Here is a 24,359-nt window from a genome sequence, read left to right on the forward strand (position 1 = left end):
TTCTATTAAATAAAATCATACTTTTAAATGTGGAAATATTTACAATTAATGTCCATTTATATATAAATGATTGACGTGTCCTTATCATCCTTTCATTTACTTCGTATTGCATTTTTTGCCTCGCTAGTTGGTGGAATCGAAAGTACTAAACTACATTCCTTAACAAAAGGTTACTTTGTATAATTTAGATTTATCATAATAGGTTATAAATTGAGACAACTAAGAAATATCTTGTACAGACATTTTTTATTTTGATTTACTATTTAGTTTACAAATAATCTTTGAAACAATCCTAATTAAAGTTAATCAAGTAGCGTAACCACGATTTTGAACGCTTCATTTAAATAGTTGAAAAGACATAATTAGTTTTAATTTTAAACGCACCAGATCTGAAAATCGCCAATGAATTTATAAAAACGGAACAAGAGTTGTAGCAGCGTTGCCAAGTCTACGACTTTCTACGTAGATTTTAGACCTACGAACTTCAGTTCTAAAATCTATCTATTTTCTTTCAATTTATAAAAATTTGAAAAATAGTATTTTAATAAACTTAGGTGTAAGTTTAATTTTTCTGATAATAGAAAACGTGAGTAATAAAATAAAAGGTAGAAGCATACGCTGATGGTAAATGACTTCTACTGCATATGAATGCTCCCAATACAGTGTCTTTTCCAGGAGCTTCCTCTTTTTTTTTTAAATAAATTGTCTCGTTTTATCAAATTTTACCTACCCCTAACAGTTTTATTTCACTCAAAATAAAATAATAATAATTTTCTTATCGAGGCTATGACTTTTTAAACATATGATTTGGCAACACGGCGGGATAACTTTATTGCGAACCAACCCACTCAGTATTGCCAACTCAATATTTTCACAAAGTACTAAAAGTATATTGAGTAGATCTATGAATTATTTCTTTAAGGTTAATGACCTTTTTAACTGCATTTAATAGGTTGGGATAGATTTTTTTATGTTTTCAGTGTATACAGTATATAAATATGAAAATTTAACAGTTTCTTTTAAATTCACATTATTTTTTTTCAATGTTACGATTAATATGATGTGATAGGAATAAGCAACGTGGCATTTCATCGCATATAAATTCCGAAATTTTATATTCGATCTCAGGAGTTTACTTAAATAAATATTTATAGATGATTTGAAAGCATTTTGAGAAAAATTTGAATACAATTGTCTGTTTTGATTTACATCCCATTTTATGGTGTTTAAAAATGATTTTGAGGTATATTTCTATGGGAAATTAAAATAAATAAAATTATTAGAGAAAAGCAAAAATCTAATTACCTCTTTTATATACAGTGTGTTCATGAAATAAGGTGATACTTTGATTTCTGTTAATTTTATAAAGAAAAATATCGAATGAAAGTTTTTTTGAAATAATTTAGGCCTTTTATACGATTAAAAGTATACAGGGCTACTCAATACAACATATATGAATACTAATTTGATTTTCCTATATTGTGGGATTAATAAAATATATCATACATTAAATAACTGATTTTTTGTGCTACCCTGTATTTGATGATAGCCAAAATAAAAAATCGTATAGTTCAAATAAGCCTAAGTGTATTTCTTTTATTAAATTTCTCTGCGTGACATTATTTAAGGTTCCAATGGATATAAAAAGTCCGCTTTCGTATTTGTTTCACAGAATTCCATATAAAAATCCAACAGGTTCATAAAATTTCTCGAAAACAAGTATACAAATTATTTTATATTACAGTAATCGTAAACATATAGATAATATACGACTATGTTCCTCTTTATATAAGGACATAAATTTTTTATAAACCATATCGAGTGAAAAAAATAGTTTATACAATATTATAATAATATCTTCATTTTCATTAAGTTATCTTTTAATATATGTAAGACTACTTATAATTGTCTATGGTTCAGTGAAATTTGAAGCCTTTTGAGAGCATTATACACTACCGACATATATGTAGCTTTATTTCGCCACGGAATTTAGAATTAAATATTATATTCAGCTACACGTTGATTACCTCAAAACTTTATCGAAATCAAGATATTTTAGACTTTGATACAGTAATTGGATGAAAACTGTAAGAAATTCATTCTAATAAATATTTTAATATAGTTGTGCTACAAGAAAGAGGCCATTTATTAATTACGTCATACACGTTGCCACGTAAACGTATTGATAATATATCAGTAGATAAAAATAGTTTATACAATATTACATTAATATCTTTATGAACGGCGTACGTTTTTTTGTTATAATTATTGAATTTTCATCAAGTTATGTTTTAATCTTTGTGAAACTAACTAGATTTGTCTATGATCGAGTTAATTTTGGAGCCATTATAGTTGTGCTATAAGAGGCCGATCGAAAATTACGTCATTTACGTCACAAGTTGCCATGTTTGTTAAAACCCCTCCTCCTTAGTGTGACGTGGAATAATAATATTAAAACAGAGGTTCTAAAACTTTTTTAAGTTTTCATTTAAAATAGATATGATGACAAAATTAAAATATTTCTTGTTTCTCGTTTACAATCATACACTTTGCCACGTAAACATATTGATAATATATCAGTTCATAAAAATAGTATATACACTATTATATTAATATCTTTATGAACGGCGTACGTTATAATTATTGAATTTTCATCAAGTTATGTTTTAATATTTGTGAAACTAACTAGATTTGTCTATGATCGAGTTAATTTTGGAGCCATTATACAGCAAACTATTCCATGCACTATTGTAATATTCCACCGACATATATGTAGTTTTATTTCACCATGGAATTGAGAATTTAATATTTATATCTAGCAACAAGTTTTGATTACCCAACTTTTTATCATAATTAGGATATTTTTCACTTTGGTACTATTATATGGATGAAAACTGTAAGAAATTCGATATAATAAAAATTTTACTATAGTTGTGCTATAAGAAAGAGGCCGATCGAAAATTACGTCATTTACGTCACAAGTTGCCATGTTTGTTAAACCCCCTCCTGCTTAGTGTGACGTGGAATAATGATATTAAAACAGAGGTTCTAAACCTTTTTTAAGTTTTCATTTAAAATAGATATGACGACAAAATTAAAATATTTATGTTTCTCGTTTACATTGAAATTTTGTGTTTTAATAAATGTGACGTAGGAAAGCCCCGTAACATTTCATCCAAAAATAAGTACATTTGAAAAAAAAATGTTCCTTATCTTTCAAATCAATCTTAATAATTAAATTTTCGTTATTTTAACTAACAATTCTTTTTTCTATTGTTAAATATAAAAAGGGTATGGTTTTTTATACTTTTTCGACACGTAAAAACCAAATTTTGAACAAGTTACCAAATTTTTTGTCGCTCAAGCTAAGATAGTTGTACAGGGCGCATCTGAATTCATAACGATGACGTGAGATAGTGCTCAAACTCTTCAGTAATTCCTGACGAATCGACGAGAGCAGATCCGCGGTAACACGTAGCGGAAGTCCAACATCCACGCGGTTTTTCGCATCTATCGTGATAGTTTTTTATTTATTATTTTTTTTTAAACCGAATTGAATTGTGATACGTGTACCGGATATGTAAGAAGGGTAATTTTTTTGGTTTTCAACACTTAATTCTCGCATAAAATTAATATAATCATGACTATTAAGTGATATATATATAATTAAAAAATGTAAATGTGAATTTAATATTATTCAATACTTGATGCACATCTTTTTTTATTATCTAATTTATAAATAATGGTTTGAAATAATTTTAACCCTATCCAATATTTTTAAATAAGTGAAAAGAGAGTATTTATTAAAATTAACTTTGCCTAAAGTAGAGTTAAACATGGCAACATCGCTTATTATTAAATCTATTCAGTATAATTTCAACCGATATTTTATAGTTCCCGCGAATTCTGTCTTAACATATAAAAACTGTTCCAAGAGGGTGAAATTTCTAATTTTCATCCACTAATATTTCAATGAATGTATTTATAAACAAGAAATTTATGCAGCAAACTTTGATTAATGTCAAAATAAGGGAATAACTTTGTTTCAAATAAGTGCTTTTTGAAAATGATTATAACTTTTGAAAAACCCTGTATAACCTAATAGAATTTCATAAAGATATCCCAAAAGGGTTTGAATTGCATGAATCGATACGTGAAACACTGTATATGACCTTGATTAATGTCAAAATAGGCAAATAACTCTATTTAAAATAAGTATTTTATGAAAATGATTATAACTTTTTGAAAAACCCTGTATAACCTAATAGAATTTCATAAAGATATCCCAAAATGGCTTTAATTGCATGAATCGATACGTGAAACACTGCATATGACCTTGATTAATGTCAAAATAGGTAAATAACTCTATTTAAAATAAGTGCTTTATAAAAATGATTATAACTTTTGAAAAACCCTGTATAATCTAATATTAATTTTAATACTATATACGGTCTTTACTTGATTTGAATCAATTTCGCTCGTGTTGCGTATTAACATAACCTCACTTCCTATACTTATCGGTAAGTTTCTATAATCGTCAATAAAAAAAGCGGATGCCGGCCATGTTGTTTCCCCAAAAATGACATAAGATCTATTTAATTTTATTTTAGAAATTTGCTAAAGCAAAAAATGAATAAAACTAATAACAAAATTTATTGTAACGGATTCCATGATATTTACCGATACGAATTTTAATATTACGAAATTTTTACTACTTACTTTTACATATAAATAGTTTCACATTTAGTCCAAAATTCACTCGCGTGTTTTACTCGGTTGGTATCACTACATTCGCGCTTTTTACTGTTTTTATGTAAATATACATATTATGTACATATAATTTTCTTTAAATAGGTACATAAAATCAGGATTCATCGCGAACAATATAACTATGTATAGACTAAAATAATGAAAAAAATTAATAATGTAATTGGTTAGATTACAGCAAACCTCCATGGAAATTCAATCACCAATCAAATACTGTCACGTCATGATTTATGATTAAGGCTCTTACACAACGTTGCCAGATTTACCAGCTATATTGTTTCATTATTATTTAAGATTTACGGTATTATTTGATCTATTTTATTCAGTATATTATAGAAATTCGCATGGTATATAAATATGAAAATATCTATCTGGAAACTTAACTAGAACAGAGTTTATTACAGCTGAAATTTTCAATTTCAACTTCAAAACATCTAGTCACGATGAGACTTTCAACATAAAATTATTGACCGACCAGACCGAACATAAAATCCTATATTTTACGATCAATTGACAACCAACACTCAGTTATGACGATCCTTCGTATACAAAGTACTTAATATTTAGGAATATCTACTTTTTGTTTTATCGTTAAAATTTAATGGTTCGAATTACGGGTATTTGTATTTTAGATTATTGGTAAAAAAAATCTACTATCAAAAATCGCTTTGAAAATCTGAAATATACGAGGGCGAGTCACATTATAAATTATTATACATGAAACTGACAGATCTGAATGTGTTGGGGAAACTACAGCTGAGTTTAAATATATAATTTGACAGTCAGTCGTTTTTAGCTATAGTATCAGACCAACTGCGGTCATAAATTGTTGAAACTTTGAAATCTACTTTAAATATCCAAGTAAAACAAGAAAAATTTCTCTAACGAACTTCTTAAACTGTATCTGAAAGAATTCCTTGGATATATTCATAAACACAGCATTGTTTTGAGCGCCCTCTATAATGACATCAGCAGAACTTCACTTATAAAACGAGGTCACAAATGCCGTGCATACCAACATACTCGAAACAGTTTTGGAAACTTTAAAATGTAATACAAAATTTTATGACGTAGTTAACGTGTATAGAGATATTAACAGAATAGAAGCAACTCCATTGAACTATAATTTTATTAACAACATGGTATATATTTACATATATTTTCGTTTCACTTCTATCGTGGATAAGTAAAACGGTCATAATTTGACATTTCAACTATAAACTGAGGTTATGTTATGAAAATATTTTTAAATACTACAAATTTCGTATTATACAGTCTCCTTTGTAGTCATTTTTGTTACCCAGTTTCAATAACAGTAAATAACAAGAACTGTAACTCTAAGGACGAGATATAAGGATGATAATATAAATATATTCATATCCCTCGGGAACATGTGTTACTATGAAGGTCTTCCAGAGATTCCTATACATTCCTTTTTATCATACGTGTATATATTTTACACAATTTAAAGTAAAATACAAGAAAAACCAAGAAAATAATTGTAATTATTAGTCCAATTCAGTGAAACAAACTTTTTATTTGTATTTGTACTTTATTTCACACTAAAGAGATTTGGCAACGCTGCGGCATTTTCGTGTTGGTTAACACCATTTTTTTATCCATTACGCTCGATCGATTCTTTCCTTTTTTATTATAATAATAATAATTATAATATCTCAAACTTACTTCGCAATAAAACGCTAAAATAATCTATTTGTATATGATAAATTATTAGAAAATACCTGAAAACGACTTTGCAATTTACTTCAAGCATGCGCAGTAACATAGTTATATAGAAATTCACGGTCAACTGTGATCGATAAATTATGAACTTAACCTCAACTATTTGACGTTAATTTTTGTATACTCTATATTTGTTTCTATATAATATTTAATGCCTAACATCGAATTCGATTAATGAAAACACTAACATAGTTTCAAATTAAAAACAAAATCATCTAATAAATGATTTTCATAAATAATTGATTTCAGATGCATGCCAAGTATTGCAAACATCCAAGGAATTCCTCCAGTAAATTGAAATTATTTTCCCCGGTGTAAATGTTGAATCTTAATGAATGTTTAGAATGTAAGCTTTGATCACTAAACATGAAAATATATTTTGAAATAATTATTAAAAATAATTGGTATCTATATAGGCAGACGAAAATAAAATTTGACTCTGTTCGTTGAACGGAATCAATATGTGCCACAAGTATGTCGTAAATCTTGTACCCTGTCAGTTGTCATTTTAAACGCGTTGTTTTGACATTAATATAAAATATATAGTTTCAATTAATTTAAATGGTTTTAAACCAAAATAAACATAACCTAATAGATCCGTCGTGTTCGCAAATTTTATTTACTGGAAACGTTGAATATATATTATTCTTATACTTAAAAAAGAAGAATCCCAATTACCGTTATTAAAATTGCTTTGAAAGTATGCGTTACTGAAAAGTAATAAAATAAAAATGAAACGCGATGATAGAATTTTTATGAACTGCATCGAAACATACTTTGGTGTAATATGGTGTTAATTTAGGTTTGTTTTATTAACGTCGATAAAAATGGAATTGTAAAAAAAAGAAGTTTAACCTCAAACGTAAATTAAGAAATGTAACGATTTTACTTTTCAAATCCACCCAATATTAAATTCAAAATATTCACTCTTATATCACCATTTAAAAATTTCTTATTATTTCTATGGTTACAATTTCGTAGAAATCAAGCTGTCAATAAAAAAACTATTTAAAGACACGTGCGTTTCTACTATGTCTGATATTGAAATTTCCAACGTTGCCAGTTTTATAATTTTTCCGATGTTAATGTTCTATTTCGTTTTACGATCAAATAACTGAAATGCTATAAACTATTGTGAATTATATACGAAGTATCCAATCTCTAGCATCCCTATTACATAAACCAAAAGCTTCTCTTGCCCTACAAAGTCTCACAATTCGTTATCGAGTCTTACCAAATATAGAAGCCATTACATTACTTATTGGTTGCTGATATATATCGGACGTCTTTCTAATACCTATTCGGTCATTTATGATAAATCCACCCTTTATGGTATACATGTTTATTATGAACTTATGTTCAAGTTTATAACTGGTATGAGAAATTTTTTTTTTCGTATTTTTAATACGAGGTATGAAACTGAAGGTTATATATTATTGATATGGCAACTACGCCAAACATTATTGTATTACTGTATTCATTTTTTGCAGATAGCTTCTATTCCACCAAAACTAAAATATTAAATTAAAATTATCGGAAATGCTGATTAGTGGATTAAATATTGAATTTATGTAAATTTTTCTTCAGTTAGTGCTCTGTGTCATACAAGGTGGTTCGATATAATTTTCGGTTTGAATATATAGATAATTAATTTATAGATATGGCAACTATTAAATATTGTTTACGGGTATTATTTTTCGTAGACCGCTTCGTTTCCACCAAAAATAAAAATATTTACCCATTTTCTATGAAATTTAAACAAAGTTAGTGACATTAAACGTTGATTTATGAGTATTAAACCTGATATATTTATATTTCTGAAGAAAAAACTCGTTTCTTGGGTAATTACTCATTGAAGTTGCATTCTTCTCGTATCCAAGGTCGTACAAAGCCTATATTTATACTCTTAGAGTAATAATTTTCTTTTAGATGATTTTAATGGAAAGTGAAAACTACTTTTTGTTAATCCCGAGCACTCGTTGATATTGCGCAATATAAAGAAAAGAAATATTGTTAATTTGATTGGAAATTTTCCTTCAAAAAATTTATAAATATGTTATATTCTAAATTGAAGCATTTTCAAACTTTTTTTTATGAAAAATATAATTATATAAACCTAAGTGATAAAACTTTGTATTAATGCCTATTCCCTTTGGGTTGACAAATCGCGGAAAAATGCATTAGAGTTATAAGCAGTCACGTTCTCACTAAGAATATGTTGCATCGCATAAAAACACGATACACACTATAAATTTCGTCGTGGTTCGTGCCAACCAGGACCGTATTCGAGATTATCATACATATTATTCATAATAAATTACATATTACTAATTCAATCGACTTCGAAATAGTTTTATTAGCGTTTTTAATTGAAAATAGTGTATTGAGTATTAATTTTTAGGTTCAAATCGTATACAGGGTGAGTTACGTGTATTTGCACTATGTAAGAATTGATTTTGAAGGATAACCGTCGTCTTTTTGGTCCTATTTATTTTTCAGGATGTGAATTGGAACTGGAACACTGATTTTTGACTTTCCTGTCCAATATATCTCTTCGAATTATTACAAAAACTGTTTGCACATCTTCGAAGAATGCTGGGTAACGTTGTCGATCAGGCGTTGGCCAAAACTTACTAAATTTTCTTTTAATATTTCTTCAAATCATTTTTTTTATTTTTTTATTCATTGCTAATCTTTTAAAAAATCCAGATTTTCATAATCTCCAAATTTAAATCGATAGTTTGAAAAATATAAGTCTGAATTTACGAGAAAATATTATTGGAGCCGGCCCTGTAACACGAAAAGTATTGCAAACAATCTATTGTTTGTATCAAAAGTCTAACATTACCGTGATATTTATGGTAATAGAATTCAAATAGACCGCAAAGAATTTTTTATAAGAAAACGCGATGACTTTAATTGCAAAAGAAAAATGTACTCGGCGTTTATTTTTTATCTAATCCCGGATACTTTAAACCGCCATAAGCAACGTTTGTAGTGTCTGAAATAACCGACATACCTTCGCGTAACTTGAAATCTCGCAACGTTGCAAACGCGGGAGTCGAAGACTTCCTACCACCCGGTATAAATTAAAATGTTGCCGATCATAAACAAAACTATTGAGGGAAAATAATCTTTTTATTCTGAACGAAATCGAAGCAAACGAACTCATTTATTTCCGTCATTGTTTCAGAAATCCAGCAATGCAAATATTTCAGTTGGTTGCCGAATATCATAAGGGTTTCCTTTATAGTTTGTACAACACAATTTCTTATAAAATATCTGCGACAGATGCGAGTCAACTCGGGAGAGTTCATTTTATCTAAACGTTCTAGATGTCGTTGGTTGGTATACGAGAAGTTTTGTTATTTGGGACAAACACAACGGATTGAAAACTAAAGTAATCTTCGATGTGAAACATTTAAGAAACCGTCCAATCAAATTTGCAATAACAAAACGTAACATATATTTGTAAACAAATCTTATAAATTGGATAAATAAAGAACGGACTTTTTAGTAAAAACAAATTTAATATACTGATAGTCACAAATAATCTTGGCAACGTCGCAAAGTAATGAAGAGAGAAACGTCAAATAATTAAATGGCGCCTTTTTTATTTATATATCGATGGAAAATTAGAATTACAAAATATTTTGACATTTCTAAGTTTAGTTACATAAAAATTCTTGTTTCTAGTAAACAAACTTGTCACTATCAAAGAATCGATCTTCATTAGTTACAACTACCTTGATAAATATAATCTGTATAAAGATCTCGTAAAAAATTATGGGCAGACATATTGGTGATACTGGTAACTTGGTTACAACAAGTAGGGGAGATCAGGGAAAAAATCTTACTATAAAAAAAATAAATTTCATTCCATTATTTAAATATATATCAATAAAATCCTCTTAATTATTATAATTTTACATGGAACATTGAGATATATTGTGAATTTTCGTGTAATATATATTTTCGATAAGGTTTTTGATATAAAGAAAGTCCATAACTAATATCGGTGTAAATTTCACTCTTTTTTGTTAATGTTAATTTCAAAATAATCTACTTCTAATGCAATGACTTTTCATCACTTTCTTCAGGTTCTATTGCGTCATTTTGGTATATTTACTTTCTATAAATGTTGTATTTTGGCGTTACTTGGAATTCTTTTGGTTGGTTGTACAAAATACCAATTGACGTGCTGATTTAATAGTTAAAACAATATATATTTGCTAGTGGAAAAACTAAAAACTAATGCAGAAGTTTTGTTCCCACATATACCCCATAAAATTGTTGAAGATTATGAAATGTAGAAAGTGAAACGCCCCATGCCTCTTCAGAACAGTCTATGTCTCCCCATATAACGGTTTATCATCAATAATGTAATCTAGTATTTTTATTAAACATTTAAATCAATATATTATTAAATAATTGTTTCAAAACCCACGCTTAAAATATGCAGATTCAAATTCAACATTACCAAAAGCGAAATTGCAATTTTTGTAGTATAATACACGTGCACTACAAAAAAAATCATTCCCCTAACGACTTTCGACAGTACTTTTACTAGTTTTGACTAAAATTAACATCAATAGATGGTTCAGATTAAATTATTCAAATCTCATGTTTAAAAATTTCCTCATCTCCCCTACGCTTTTTTTTCTCGGTCAGTTTTCAGTCACGTGATAATGGGTGAGAGACAAAGATATTTAAATTATTGTTACTAGTCAATTCCAGGCAGTATAGATCATGAGATGTGTAAAATATATTTAGTTTTATTGTTTTAATTCTAAATAATGAATTGTTTTAGTTTTATAATAAAAAATGAATTCAGTTTTGACCTAATAACGTTTCCGAGAAAAGTTCATCGAGAAGTTGTGTTTAGTTTTTAATTTTGGATGGTGGTCGTGGTAATAAAAATTAATGGTGTAAATTTTAGAAAAATCATGACGCTATAAAATTGCTCCTAACCTCAAAAATTTTTCTCAAGAAGTAAAATTCTATTATTAATATTTCACGTGTTTTCAATTTAGAAAATGAAATATAAATTAAACGTGACAGTTTTGATATACACTGATCGCCATAAAAGCGATTCATCGCTCGATTCTAACCAAACTATTTCGTTTAAATATTAGCGAAATATTTTCCACCCTATATGTTTTATTCTTCTTAATTTTTCTCTTTTCATAATTTCTCTTTCCAATTTTTGTATTGTCTAGGTTTTGTAGTGAATAAATTTAATATTTTTCAACCATTTTGGGGATTATAACAAATTTCCATACGCAATTCTCTCAAATTACAGAAAAAAATTAATATTTTCCCATGTATCTGATTTCTGCCGTCTATAGAATTAATATTAATGACAATATCGCGAACTTATCCAGGGCAGGACTAGATAGAAACAACGGGTATAACGCCATCTTTTATCTACTTATATTAGAATTATAGAATATATTGAAATAATCTTATTTTTCTTCTGAATAACAAAATTTAGACTAAAAAAATAATATACAATATATAAATTCACGTAATAAAATATTAATAATAGTTGAACATACTTTCTAAAACCACTGTATACTTTGAGATAAAGAGTCGTCAGTAAATTGAAGTATTACTGCTGAAGTACATGCCAAATGTTTCGTTTATGTTTAATAAGTCATTTTAGTCAATTTTTTATTCAAACTAATTGGCGAGTCCGTCTCTGACTACTGGCGAAATGTAATAATTCAAATATATGTGGTCTGAAATTGAGGAGCTACCTTCCATTTATAGAGGATACCCTTAAAAAGTATATGAACAAAGATAGACGATTTATGTTTTAATCATTGATGTATATATATATATATATATATATATATATATATATATATATATATATATATATATATATATATATATATATATATATATATATATATAAATCGAAATTAACGATATTAATCGAGAATGAAGACAAAAAATGAAATAAGTCATTAGTCAGCTGTTTTTAAGCCTCAAAAAAGCCTTAACATCAAATAGTCCAGTCATTTTATCTATTAAATAACCGAGATTATAAACCTTTAGAACAAGTCCGAACCTGAACTATTGACAGATACACGTCAACATTGACAACGGACACCCCTCGAATAAATAATAGACGCGTCCGATTAATCCCATAATATGCTCCAAATACAATCGTATCTAGCATAGATATTTTTTTATAACCACCCTGTATATGAATATGCATCATGTAGGTAGAAATATATATAAAACAACCGTTATTCTACTTATTCCAAGTGGTCTGAAGTCGACGTACATAACCTAAGAAACACAAAGATAAAAACACAATTAAAGAAGACGATCAATAAAATCAATTCAAACAACAGTATTATTTTGTAGTTACGGCGTATACATTACCCCGTAAGATTCTAGCGGCCTATTTGAAACTCCTTTTTTAGTTTAAATTAAGTTATGCCATCTTCCTGAAACTAGCAAAAGCTTTCCTAATGAACGTGGACTTTTACATAATTTTTTTCAAACAAGTCACATGGGTCGTTTGAAGACGGTTAAGTCCCTTGGTAATAGGGATAAATAAAAAAGAAGAAGCTATTGTCATGTTACAAATTGTAATTGAAAAAAACGTTGTGTCTTGTTTACTTAATAAAACATTACGTAATTTATACACCCATCCATTTATAAGTAATAAATTTAACGAGCAAAAATTATATTTTAGTTAATAATATAGTAACTTAGTTTTACTTATGGGTAAACAACAAGATTTGAGTGAATTAGTAAACTAAGGTTAGTGTACAAACAATCTTTTGTATATTATTTATTATATTTTAATAAGTGTGAGGAATCTGAATATGAACGACGTTGATTTGATTTTTAGAAACATTTTGATACATTTCGAGTCAGATTCTCGCTTGTATATCGTTGTTTATAGGTTAACTAGATGCAAATACTCGCGTAGCTTTTTTTGGAATATATTTATTCAATAGTAAAAATGGGTTTACGTAAATTGTAGTTTAAATATTTTGTAAATCACGTATATAATTTTGATTTTATTTTTTATTCAATATCATGTAATGTGATATTAGTTAAATTAATATAGTGGATATTATGATGGTAATTACGTTGTTGCCAGTTTTTTTGTTTTGCAGTAAATAAAGGAAATATTTTGTTTAAACTTTTTTTTGAGATATTTTGAATGTTTTTCTTTATTCTTTAACTAAAATATCCTCAAATCTATGTTAAAATAAACAAAATGGAGGTTAATTTAAATCTCTATATTATTGGACAGTAACTAGTGTTAAATTTATGGCATTCATATGGGTGTGAATCTATTTTTGCGAAATAATCAACTTACTATATTACAATTAATGAAATTCAGCATAAATTATCTACAATAAACCATTAGATTAATGGTAGAAACATGCGTTTGTAGAAATACTCATAAATTAAAACAAATTCAATAGTCCAGTCAAATTCGTATTCAAGTCTCGCAATATCTCAATTTGTAGAAACCTGTCGAAATAACGAACTACAATTATGACACATCCTGACGTTCTTCATCATTCTTCTTTTATTTCGAATCGTATTCGTTGTCTTCAACTTCTTGGTAACTTGGAGTCGTTTAATAACTTACGAATAGAATTTGTCCCTTCTATAAATACGCCATCTCTGGTCGAATAGCCGAATTATTTAGTATTTCACGGAAACTTTGCGTTGTTTCTCGATTATTGTCCACGCCCATCGGTCGGAATAAGCGAAGCTTTGCGGACGGTTACTGGGCTGCTGTATAAGCTTCAAAGCGACTAAAAATGAACGAATAGTGAAGATAATTAAGTGTAACGTGTAAGTGAGTAATTTTAGTGCAGTTTTAACACGACCAAACGCTGTTTCGGATCATCAACGGCCGCGGATCGATATCACTTTGCTTTAAACGAGTTCCGGTACTCGACATATAGAACCCAGAGTCACCAAATGTCAATAACCTCTGGAAAACTTGGACCTTTTGAGGTCAGTGAATGGTTTTTTTCGTGCCAAGTGTCTTTAATCCATTTATTTTGTAAACCAACCGTTCGGAGACGTACCGGCAACATTTTCGACCACACCACGATCGGGTCTGGTCTATATGGTGGATTTTTCGAGCCCAACGTAGCGGGGGAATCCGCTGGAGTGGCTTTCAGGGCTTTTGGTACAAGTCTCTTTGGTTTTTATAGGTAATATGGTGAATGTCAAGTCTGAGTTTGTATGTAGCGTGTTTTCCAAGCGGTTATTTTGCGCAGAAGTCTTCTCCGGTGAAGCAATCAATCCTGGTCCAGTTGTTCGAGATTTTTGAGGTTATTCGAGCTGTACTTCATTTTCTTGGTTTCGAATTGTGTTAGATTCAAGATTAAAAGGTGGGAAAACCCATTGGGACAGGCGAGGCGCCCAAATCTGTCCAGCCGTTTCCTTGTTTTCGCTTTCTTCCTTCGGGGACACCATCTGGTGGTTCCCGCGTGACTTTTGTCCAATAACTGGCGACTTTTGTCCAGAAACTACTGTGATGGTGTTGTAGTTGACTTTTTTTTTGTTCGTATTCGGAAAATAGAATGAAAATGTTGATAGAAATAACGGAAAATTACCCTTCGACAAATTCGGTTTTGCGCGAAAAAAGAAATGAAGCCCCGACGTTTTTTTCTTTGGAAATAATTTGGAATCGCAGATGAGGGCCAAAAGACGACTATGTCTTCTTTATCGCGAGCTCAAAGCTGGCCTCTACTTTCCGGTGCCGCACCCGCCGATGATGCTAGGAATATTGCAACCAAAACGCAAGTAAGTTTCGCAAAATGTGATCGATTTCCCGTTCGGCGACGGTCATAAATCGATTTCTCCATAGATCCAAGCCAGGAGGTTCGTCTGCCGCCATTACTACCCCGAAGGAGGGTGGGGGTGGGTAGTAACTGCGTGCGCAGTACTAGTCCACGTCATAAATCATGGAGTGCAGTTGTCCTGTTCTCAACTAGTAGCTCCGGCTGCTTTCAAATTTCACGTTAATCCCGTTTATCCTGCAGGTAAGAAACTAATTTTGTTTTGTTTTTTAAATGTACTTTAAATTACGTAGCTGGTTAATTTCATGTTTTGTTTGTTAGATTTTAAGCTAATCGACGCACCATTTTGACATATTTCTATGGTTTAAACTCTATAATGAATATTGAAGGTATTAAATCGATTGGTATCGACTCCATTTTGTCTTTTATATACTATAAAATGGAGGTTAGAACGTATATAAATGAAACCCGGTTTCTACACGTTCTAAATAATCATTTAGGACATAATTTGAGTAGGAATTTTCAAATGACGAATATTAATGATTAAAATGTCAATTGTCACGTTTGACATATTCAAATCAGCGTTGCCGTGTGACAAAACTTAAGTAACGACCCTCGTAAATATTAATTTTAGTGCGATTTCCTTTAACGTCAATCCAAATTCGATTTATTTTTACCATAAAAAAATATCTGATAGATCAAATCTAATATCGAAAGTTTTCGTTTTCCGAAACAGTTTTCGACATCTTGTAAATCTTTTTCGCATTGAAAACTTTTCTTATATTCGTCGAAGTTTCGGAAAACATCTCGCGGAATAATATTATGTCCCTAATGCAAAACGCATAATTCAATTTTCTCTCGAAACAAATTATATTAAACAATTTTAGTTTATAACTTTTCGATACTCTATTTGCAACACTGATATCGTTTTTTTTTTATTTAAATCCCCTCGTATACATTCTCCAATTTACGTTCATATTTATATAACATTATTTTTATATCCCTATCCCTATAAATCAGCACGCCACTGTCCAATTGATTCAACTTAACACACGGTCTTAACCTTAAAACATTCTAAATTTAAATGTTTCGTATAATAAAGTCCCATTCTATATTTCTATATATACCACCTCCATTTTGTTTTTAATTCTTTAATTCCCAAAAACAACGAAATTATTTTTTTCTTTCCCCTACACACTTAACCTATTTTTTTAACTGTCACTGTCAAATATTTATTTAAAAGATTTTATGTAAAATGATATTAAATATTACAAATATGACTTTCTGATAAATCAAATTGTTTTATTATTAAATCAATACGAAATATAAACTTTCAATCTAATCTAGATATTTGTGACTACATATTAATAGTCGAATCAAAAAATGTCTGCGAAAATGAGTCTGGGCGACGACCAGACGAATTTGTCTGTTAGTGACAGTTTCATTGTGTATTTTCAGTAAATTATCGTACAATGCGGTAAATTCCGTGACAATTTCAGAACCACATAACTTTATATAATGCAGACGTTTTATCATTTTCACCAACAGATGACGCGTTTTTTACTATTATCGATGAATCATGGCATTATTGAATATAAATAAGGTCATAATTTAGTAGGCAAATTGTGACTATATGGTTATAGCACAGATGATTAAATGGTTGCCAGCCAAGCAGATTTCGAAATACATTTTAAACATATACAGTGTGTTTCATTTAGATTAGGAATGAATATATATTTTCGAAAATTTTTTAATAAGTTTTCATTAGTTTCACCTGTATACAACTGACTTTTAAATTAAGAACGAGTGAGTTTAAAAAAAAGAAGAGAATGACTGTCATTTGTCGTTTATGAAAGATTGGATGTTGTATTATAAATAAAATAATAAAATATTTAATATCATAGAAATAGAGAATCTATTTAAAACATTTTTATCGTTCACTCAATGTCGCTTTATTAGAAATAAAATAAAAAATATATATCTTTTGTATATATGTGTTTAGAAGTTAATATGCGTGGTTGCCAAGCTTATTTTCCAATTGTTACATATCTCTCGTTGTCTGCTGAGAAGTAAATTCAAATTGTTAACAAGCTCAACTGAAATCGAACTAAAAATTCCATATTAAGTTAGTTTGACATATTTTTTGGTGATAAAATATAGTAATTAATATTTTATACCAATAATATCCAGTTTAATCAAGTTATTGTTTTTTTAAATCGATGAATCATGCCGTATTGAATATAAATAAGGTCATAATTTCTTAACAAAATTGTGACTGTATAGTTATAACACAGATGATTGAATGGTTGCCAGCCAAGCAGATTTCGTAATATACTTTAAAATATAAAGTGTGTTTCATTTATATTAGAAAAATCGTGATATATAAATTCACGAATCTTTTTTAAATAAAGTTTTCATTACTTGAATCTGCAAGTTTGTAACTGACTTTAACAGTTGGCTAAAAAATTAAGAACAAGTGAGTTTAAAAAAAAGAAGACGATGACTGTCATTTGTCGTTTGTGAAAGTATTAGATTTTGAAATTGTTTATGAATGATAAATAAAACAATATAAAATTTATTTAATACTATAGAAATAGAGAATCTATTTAAATTTTTTTATCGTTAAAAAGTATATAAGAAATAAAATAAAAAATATATATCTTCTTTATGTGTGTTTAGAAGTGAATTTGTGTGGTTGCCAAGTTTATTGTTTCATGTGCAGAATATTTTGATGTGATACGTGGCTGCGTTGCTTGTTGCCTACCCAGTAGGTTGTGGTATGATTCATAGATACCCAACACAGGGAACGCGGTAATAAAATTATTTAGACAAGCGATAGAAATCAATGGTAACGAGCATTAGCGTGGTTCTAAATAACGTTTCTGTTTTATTTTATTTTTCTAAAATAGATTATATTTTATAGAAAAAGTCCACAACCAATTATTTATCTGAACTGTTCGAAAAAACACGACTCATATTATCTCCACGCCTACTCAGAAGTAAATTTACGTTGTTGCCAAGCTCAACTCAAATCTAACTAAATATAAAGTTAGTTTGACATATTTTTTTTGCGATAAAATAAAATAATTATTAATTAAATAATTTTATATCAATAATATCCAGTACAATCTCGTTATTTTTATAAAAATTGATGAATCATGCCGTATTTAGTATAAATAAGGTCATAATTTCTTGAACAAATTGTGACTGTATGTTTATATCTTACAAAGATGTTAGAATGGTTGCCTATCATCAATTATTTATCTGATTTGTTTGAAAAAACACGACTCATACTATCTCCACGTCTACTGAGAAGTAAATTTACGTTGTTGCCAAGCTCAACTCAAATCGAACTAAATATAAAGTTATTTTGACATATTTTTTTTGCGATAAAATAAAATAATTAGTATTTTATATTAATAATATCCAGTATAATCTAGTTATTTTTATAAAAATTGATGAATCATGTTGTATTTAGTATAAATAAGGTCATAATTTCTTAAACAAATTGTGACTGTATGTTTATATCTTACAGAGATGTTAAAATGGTTGCCTACCATGGAGGACTCGTAATATATAGTGTGATTGGTTTAGCTAAGAAATATACATGATGAATAAATGTAGGGATCCTTTTTTTAACGCTTTATTAATAATTTCACTTGTATATATGTTTCTAAACGAATTTTCAACAGTTGGATACAAAAATTAAGATTTAAAGAAAGAAGAGAATAGACGTCATTTGTCACTTGTCAATAGATGTAGGGAATTATTGTATGCTTTCATTGTTTTTGAATTAAAAAAGAAATAAACAATTGAAATAAGTTTGTTAATATTGCGGATAATTGTTTTCGCTCCGCCACTGGTTATTTAAAAAACTCTTGAAGACTAACTCGCCGATGATTTTTACCGACTATTAATTATCTAATTTTTAATCGAACCTCAATCAATTCAAGTTGAGAATTGATGATAACCAAACCCGCCGTTCCTCTTTATATTCTTTACTATATAAGTTCATACTTTTTAAACCAATACCAATTTTTTTTTCAATGACAGATCAATCAGCTGTTAAAGTAGAGATGCTTTGAACTTGAAAGCTCGTTAAATCAATAATTAGAGGAGAAAAAAATTAAATATTCATAGTAGTTGAAATAAAAACCAGTTACGAGGCGTTTTCTAATGAATATACCTCAAAAAGTTTCCGGAAGCCGTCCCTGGTGATTCGAATTTACCAAACTAGTGCAAAATGTTTAATTTTTTTACTGTTGGCAATAATATGAAATGAAACACCGATTCCGGTTAACTGACTCGTGAATTTTTTTTTACTGTCAGAATTAAAGTGAGGTTAGGTACTTGTAAATTGTGTTATCTCAAAACCTTTTTGCATTTAAATAATTATTTCGATGGTACACTTTTAATAACGATGTCGTTGTGGAGATCAACTAAAAATTTCGAAATTGATTTCGTTTATAACTATCTTTCTATTGTTAAATACGATATGGCTTTATGGTAAATAAAATTATAAATATCTCGTGTCGGTCAGACGAGAAGTAAATTTGCGCTGTTGCCAAGCTTACTTCAATTTCATATTATGAATAAATATTGTTTATATTGTTTGTTTAACGTATTTTTTGATGATAAAATTATTATTTTACGATTGCTTATGGTTATACCGAGTTCTCAAACAATAGATTACCATAAATGGCACTAATAACTACTAGTGATCAATTAATCTTAACCTATGCTGTCAGTTATAATGTTTCGCTGAGTTCTATATAGAAAATACGTACAATAACATTGAAATAATAACGATAAAAAGAAGTATGAAAACAAACAAGATCTCGAATCAAACAAAAACACTCGTTATACCGTACTACGGTTTCGACAATAGAAAATACGAGGCGGATACGAAAATTTATACGATTCAATGGAATAATAAAGAAAAAAAGATGGAAATAGTTCGAAACGTCAACTTTTCGTACGATAAATCATGAAGAAAAACATACAAACACTTGTAAGAAGTGAAAAGTTGAAGAAAATAATTAATAACTAACTTGATAAGTTTGCCGTACGTTAGGGAGTTCACCCTGTATACGAGTGCGTCGTTTATCTGTTATATAATAACGATAAATAACAAATACTTTTAGTTTCGACTCATATATTTTAGAAAGAGTAAACCAATTAGGAGAGTCGCACAAAATCGTATAAATCAGACGGAAAAAATGGCGGAAGGTTATCTGAAAGTCCGACTGTTTTTATCTGGGAGGCACGAAACACGCTCAAGTGGTCCATTCGTCAAGTTGGACCTTTCTTATCTACTTCCATCTTGCTCGACATGCAAAAATACTTAATCGGGTTGTTGGCCAACGTGTTTTCAAAAATAAATAAAGATTAAGACCATACAATACGTAGAAACTAATTTTTTCATACTACTTGAGTCAGTAGAAGTTATAATGTACACTTGAATATTAATTTACCACCCTGTATAAATAAAAACTTTATTATGTACTCGTAAATATCTATATACCACCCTGTCTAAATCTCCCTATCGCAAAAAGAGCTTAAAATTCATAGAAATTCATTTTTTGATGCTCGTTACGTCATTAAAAGTTGTTTCGTACACTTGATTATTAGTTTCCCACCCTGTATAAATGTTTATTACAAAAAAAGAGCATAGAATACATAGAAATTCATTTTTTGATTGTCGTTACGTCATTCAAAGTTTGTTATGTACCCGCAAATATCTATATACCACCCTGTATAAATCCCCCTATCATAAAAACAGCTTAAAATACATAGAAACTCAATTTTTTATGTTCCATACGTCATTAAAAGTTTGTTATGCACCCGAAATATCTATATACCACCCTGTATAAATCTTCCTATCATAAAAACAGCTTAAAATATATAGAAACTCAATTTTTTATGCACCATACGTCATTTAAAGTTGTTTTGTACACTTGATTATTAGTTTCCCACCCTGTATAAATGTTTATTACAAAAAAAGAGCATAGAATACATAGAAATCCATTTTTTGATTGTAGTTACGTCATTAAAAGTTTGTTATGTACCTGTAAATATCTATATACCACCCTGTATAAATCTCCATATCAGAAAAACAGCTTATAAAACATAGAAACTCAATTTTTTATGTTCCATACGTCATTGAAAGTTGTTTTGTACACTTGAATATTAGTTTCCCACCCTGTATAAATATTTATTACAAAAAAAGAGCATAGAATACATAGAACCTCATTTTCAATGTTCCTTACGTCATTCTAAGTTGTTATATACAACCCTGTATAAATCTCTATTGCGCAAAAATAGTTGTATGTATGATTCAAACCGCCATTACTTGCAACACGAAACAAAATTAGTCACTTATCCTTAAAATGGGAAATAATGTCCACAAAGTATTTATAAAATATTTTAAAACACCTTGTATAACGACTTCCGTATTGAATTTATACCAACATTATAGAGTAAACTGGATTAATTCGAAGAAATAAATAAAATCCAACATGTCTACAATTAACCTATATATCTGAAATTGTTATTTATTAGGCTTTTAAATTAACGTTATCACACGCCAGATTAATCGTTATGTGCAAATTTACAAATACTATTTATTTGTCCGTTAGAAATGACAACTAAGCGAAAAACATGCAGATTTAATCATTAATTAAATAAAATTTTGCATAAGTATGAGAATAATCCAAAGAGTTAATATTAAAGTTAGAGACACAGGCATTTGAGTAGAAGAGAGAAAGAGCATCTACGCCTTTGTCATTTCCATCACACGAAACTTGACGTCATGGTGATCCAATCAGAAATATAGAAAGAAGTGATAGATAATAATATATAAATGTTCTTTCTCTTTCTATTAGCATTTGAAAAATGCCTCCATATTTGCCCTCTCTATCTTTAATATTAACTCTATGCAATAATCACAACATAAATATATTACAAAACTTCAAGTTCTATCTCATTAATTTTGAAATAAAAAATCGTAGAACTGAACTAAAATACGTAATTTTATAATATATTTTAACGTCTTTTTAACTATTTTTCAATACTATATTCTAATACTGATATTATTTCAAATATTTGTAGCATATACTTTACTAAACGTTGCGCCATCTATTGGGATCTTATAAGTACCAAGCGCGTCACGTATCTAGATAACTGTATAGAACAACCCGTGATATGTAGAAATCGACTTGAGCGTAGCTGCAGGAATTCTTTGTATTTATTTCGAAGGTTAGTCTGTAGATGTCGGTAAAAGTTATATATTATTATTAATTGGTTATTTTCGATTATTTACGTATGGAACGTGTTGGAAAGATATGAAACAAATAGTTATTTAACAAATAAAATGATAATTCATACGCTACCGGGTTAAGTAACAAAGAAATTTCCAATTTTATTTGTAAATTCGTAATTAATGATGTCTGTCATTTTTTTTTTTCGGTGCATTCAAGATAAGACCGAAGTTTAAAAACTAACATTTTAATACTTTTTTGAGAAAGCGTGAAAGAAGAGAATCCTAACCTAACCTAACCTAAAAAACATTAATTTTTCAGTTTTATCACCAACTATAGGATGAACTACACTTCCAAGTGATAACTCTTCATCATTTATTTTTTTTTAGTGTAGAACATTGAAATTATATGAGAAAATGTCTTATTTTACCGATACTTTCTTGTGCATATTAGTTTATTGACCTTCTGTCTGTCTATAAAATTTTTCCAGTAAATATTTCTGCCACGTAATTGTCAAAGCTTGTTCCGATCCCTTTTTTGTTTGTTTTTTTTTTATCACACAAAACAAATATTGGAATTGCCAGAAGCTCCCTCACTATACCCGAGCTCCTTCCATGATACAGACAGAGAAGTCAAGAAAACTATCAATAAAAAAAAATCGGAAACAGCTTGTCGACAGATTTCAAACAAGAAATTCGTTTCTGAACGAACCAGCGAAGGATAAAATAGAATCTCGAATTTATAACTAAAGTTGCTGATTTGGGAAAGTGAATCAGATCGGGGATAGGATTTTAGTTCTTAAATAACAAAAAGTTTTGTAATTGATACCCTTTATAACCCATTACAGAATATTTATTAGATAATTTTAATTAATTTAGAAGTTTTGTTTCTCCAATTAACTAAAATAGGAAATTATTTAACGAACCAACAAAGGATTTTGTGACAACACGAATATAGATCCTAGTTACATCTTACGAAAAAGTCTGGCAACGTTGCAAATCTAGAATTATACACTAAACTCTAATTTTGTAGACAAATAACAACGTTAGTTTATAACAGATTCATATAAACACTATAATAAATAATTGAGTTGTATATTATGTATAATTATTCCTCAATTTCTTTCAGATTTTATTAATTCTCGTTTTAAAAACCCCAAATAAATTAATGAGGTTGATAACCTTATATTTCCATGCAATATGGCCGACTGTCGAGATCAGCTGTTTGAAAATAATTAGACGATCTTTTCGTTCATATTTACTTATGACGTAACAACATGGCCGTTAATGTTTCGTTATTATTATGGAAAATTGTTTTTTTATAAAGAAAAAATTATAAAAACAAATAAAAAATCGCTCAATAGTTTAAGAGTTTTTTTAAATTCATCTTTAGAAGTAACAAATTCATTTATTGCATTCTTTATTTACTAGTAGAATGTTATTGTATACCCGCCATTTTTATTCCAATTAATAGACATGTAATATAAATACGAATTTACTTTTTTATTCACTTCTTTACATTTTTCACTTTATAAAACTATTAAATTTATAACGATCTATTATCAATTATTATTTATATATTCATTTAAATTTAGTGACATGTATTTTTAACGAATTGCGTTATGGCTACAAACCGACAGTGCGGTTTGGTAATCTAATTAAATTTTCTAATTATTTCAAAACTTCTATTATTTTCTCAATTATCAAAACTAGTAATTGCGTTTAGGTACTTCAAGTTAGGGTAGATTAACCACTAGAATATGTATTTAGGAATATAATTATTAACATTGGATTTG

General features: G+C 28.7%; 1 protein-coding gene across 1 annotated transcript in view; it reads left to right on the forward strand.

The window, feature by feature from the left end:
• Nucleotides 1–3,442: 3,442 nt before the first annotated feature.
• The window catches only part of LOC130898221 (monocarboxylate transporter 12-like), an 85,067-nt gene continuing 64,150 nt past the window's right edge, over nucleotides 3,443–24,359 (forward strand). Inside the window, exons 1-3 of the mRNA XM_057807332.1 lie at nucleotides 3,443–3,580; nucleotides 15,030–15,309; nucleotides 15,374–15,548. Coding sequence (XP_057663315.1) covers nucleotides 15,220–15,309; nucleotides 15,374–15,548 — 265 coding nt within the window. The 5' untranslated portion in view covers nucleotides 3,443–3,580; nucleotides 15,030–15,219. The remainder of the gene's footprint in view (nucleotides 3,581–15,029; nucleotides 15,310–15,373; nucleotides 15,549–24,359) is intronic.

The sequence above is a fragment of the Diorhabda carinulata genome, chromosome 9 (genome assembly GCF_026250575.1).
Source record: "Diorhabda carinulata isolate Delta chromosome 9, icDioCari1.1, whole genome shotgun sequence".
NCBI lineage: Eukaryota > Metazoa > Arthropoda > Insecta > Coleoptera > Chrysomelidae > Diorhabda > Diorhabda carinulata.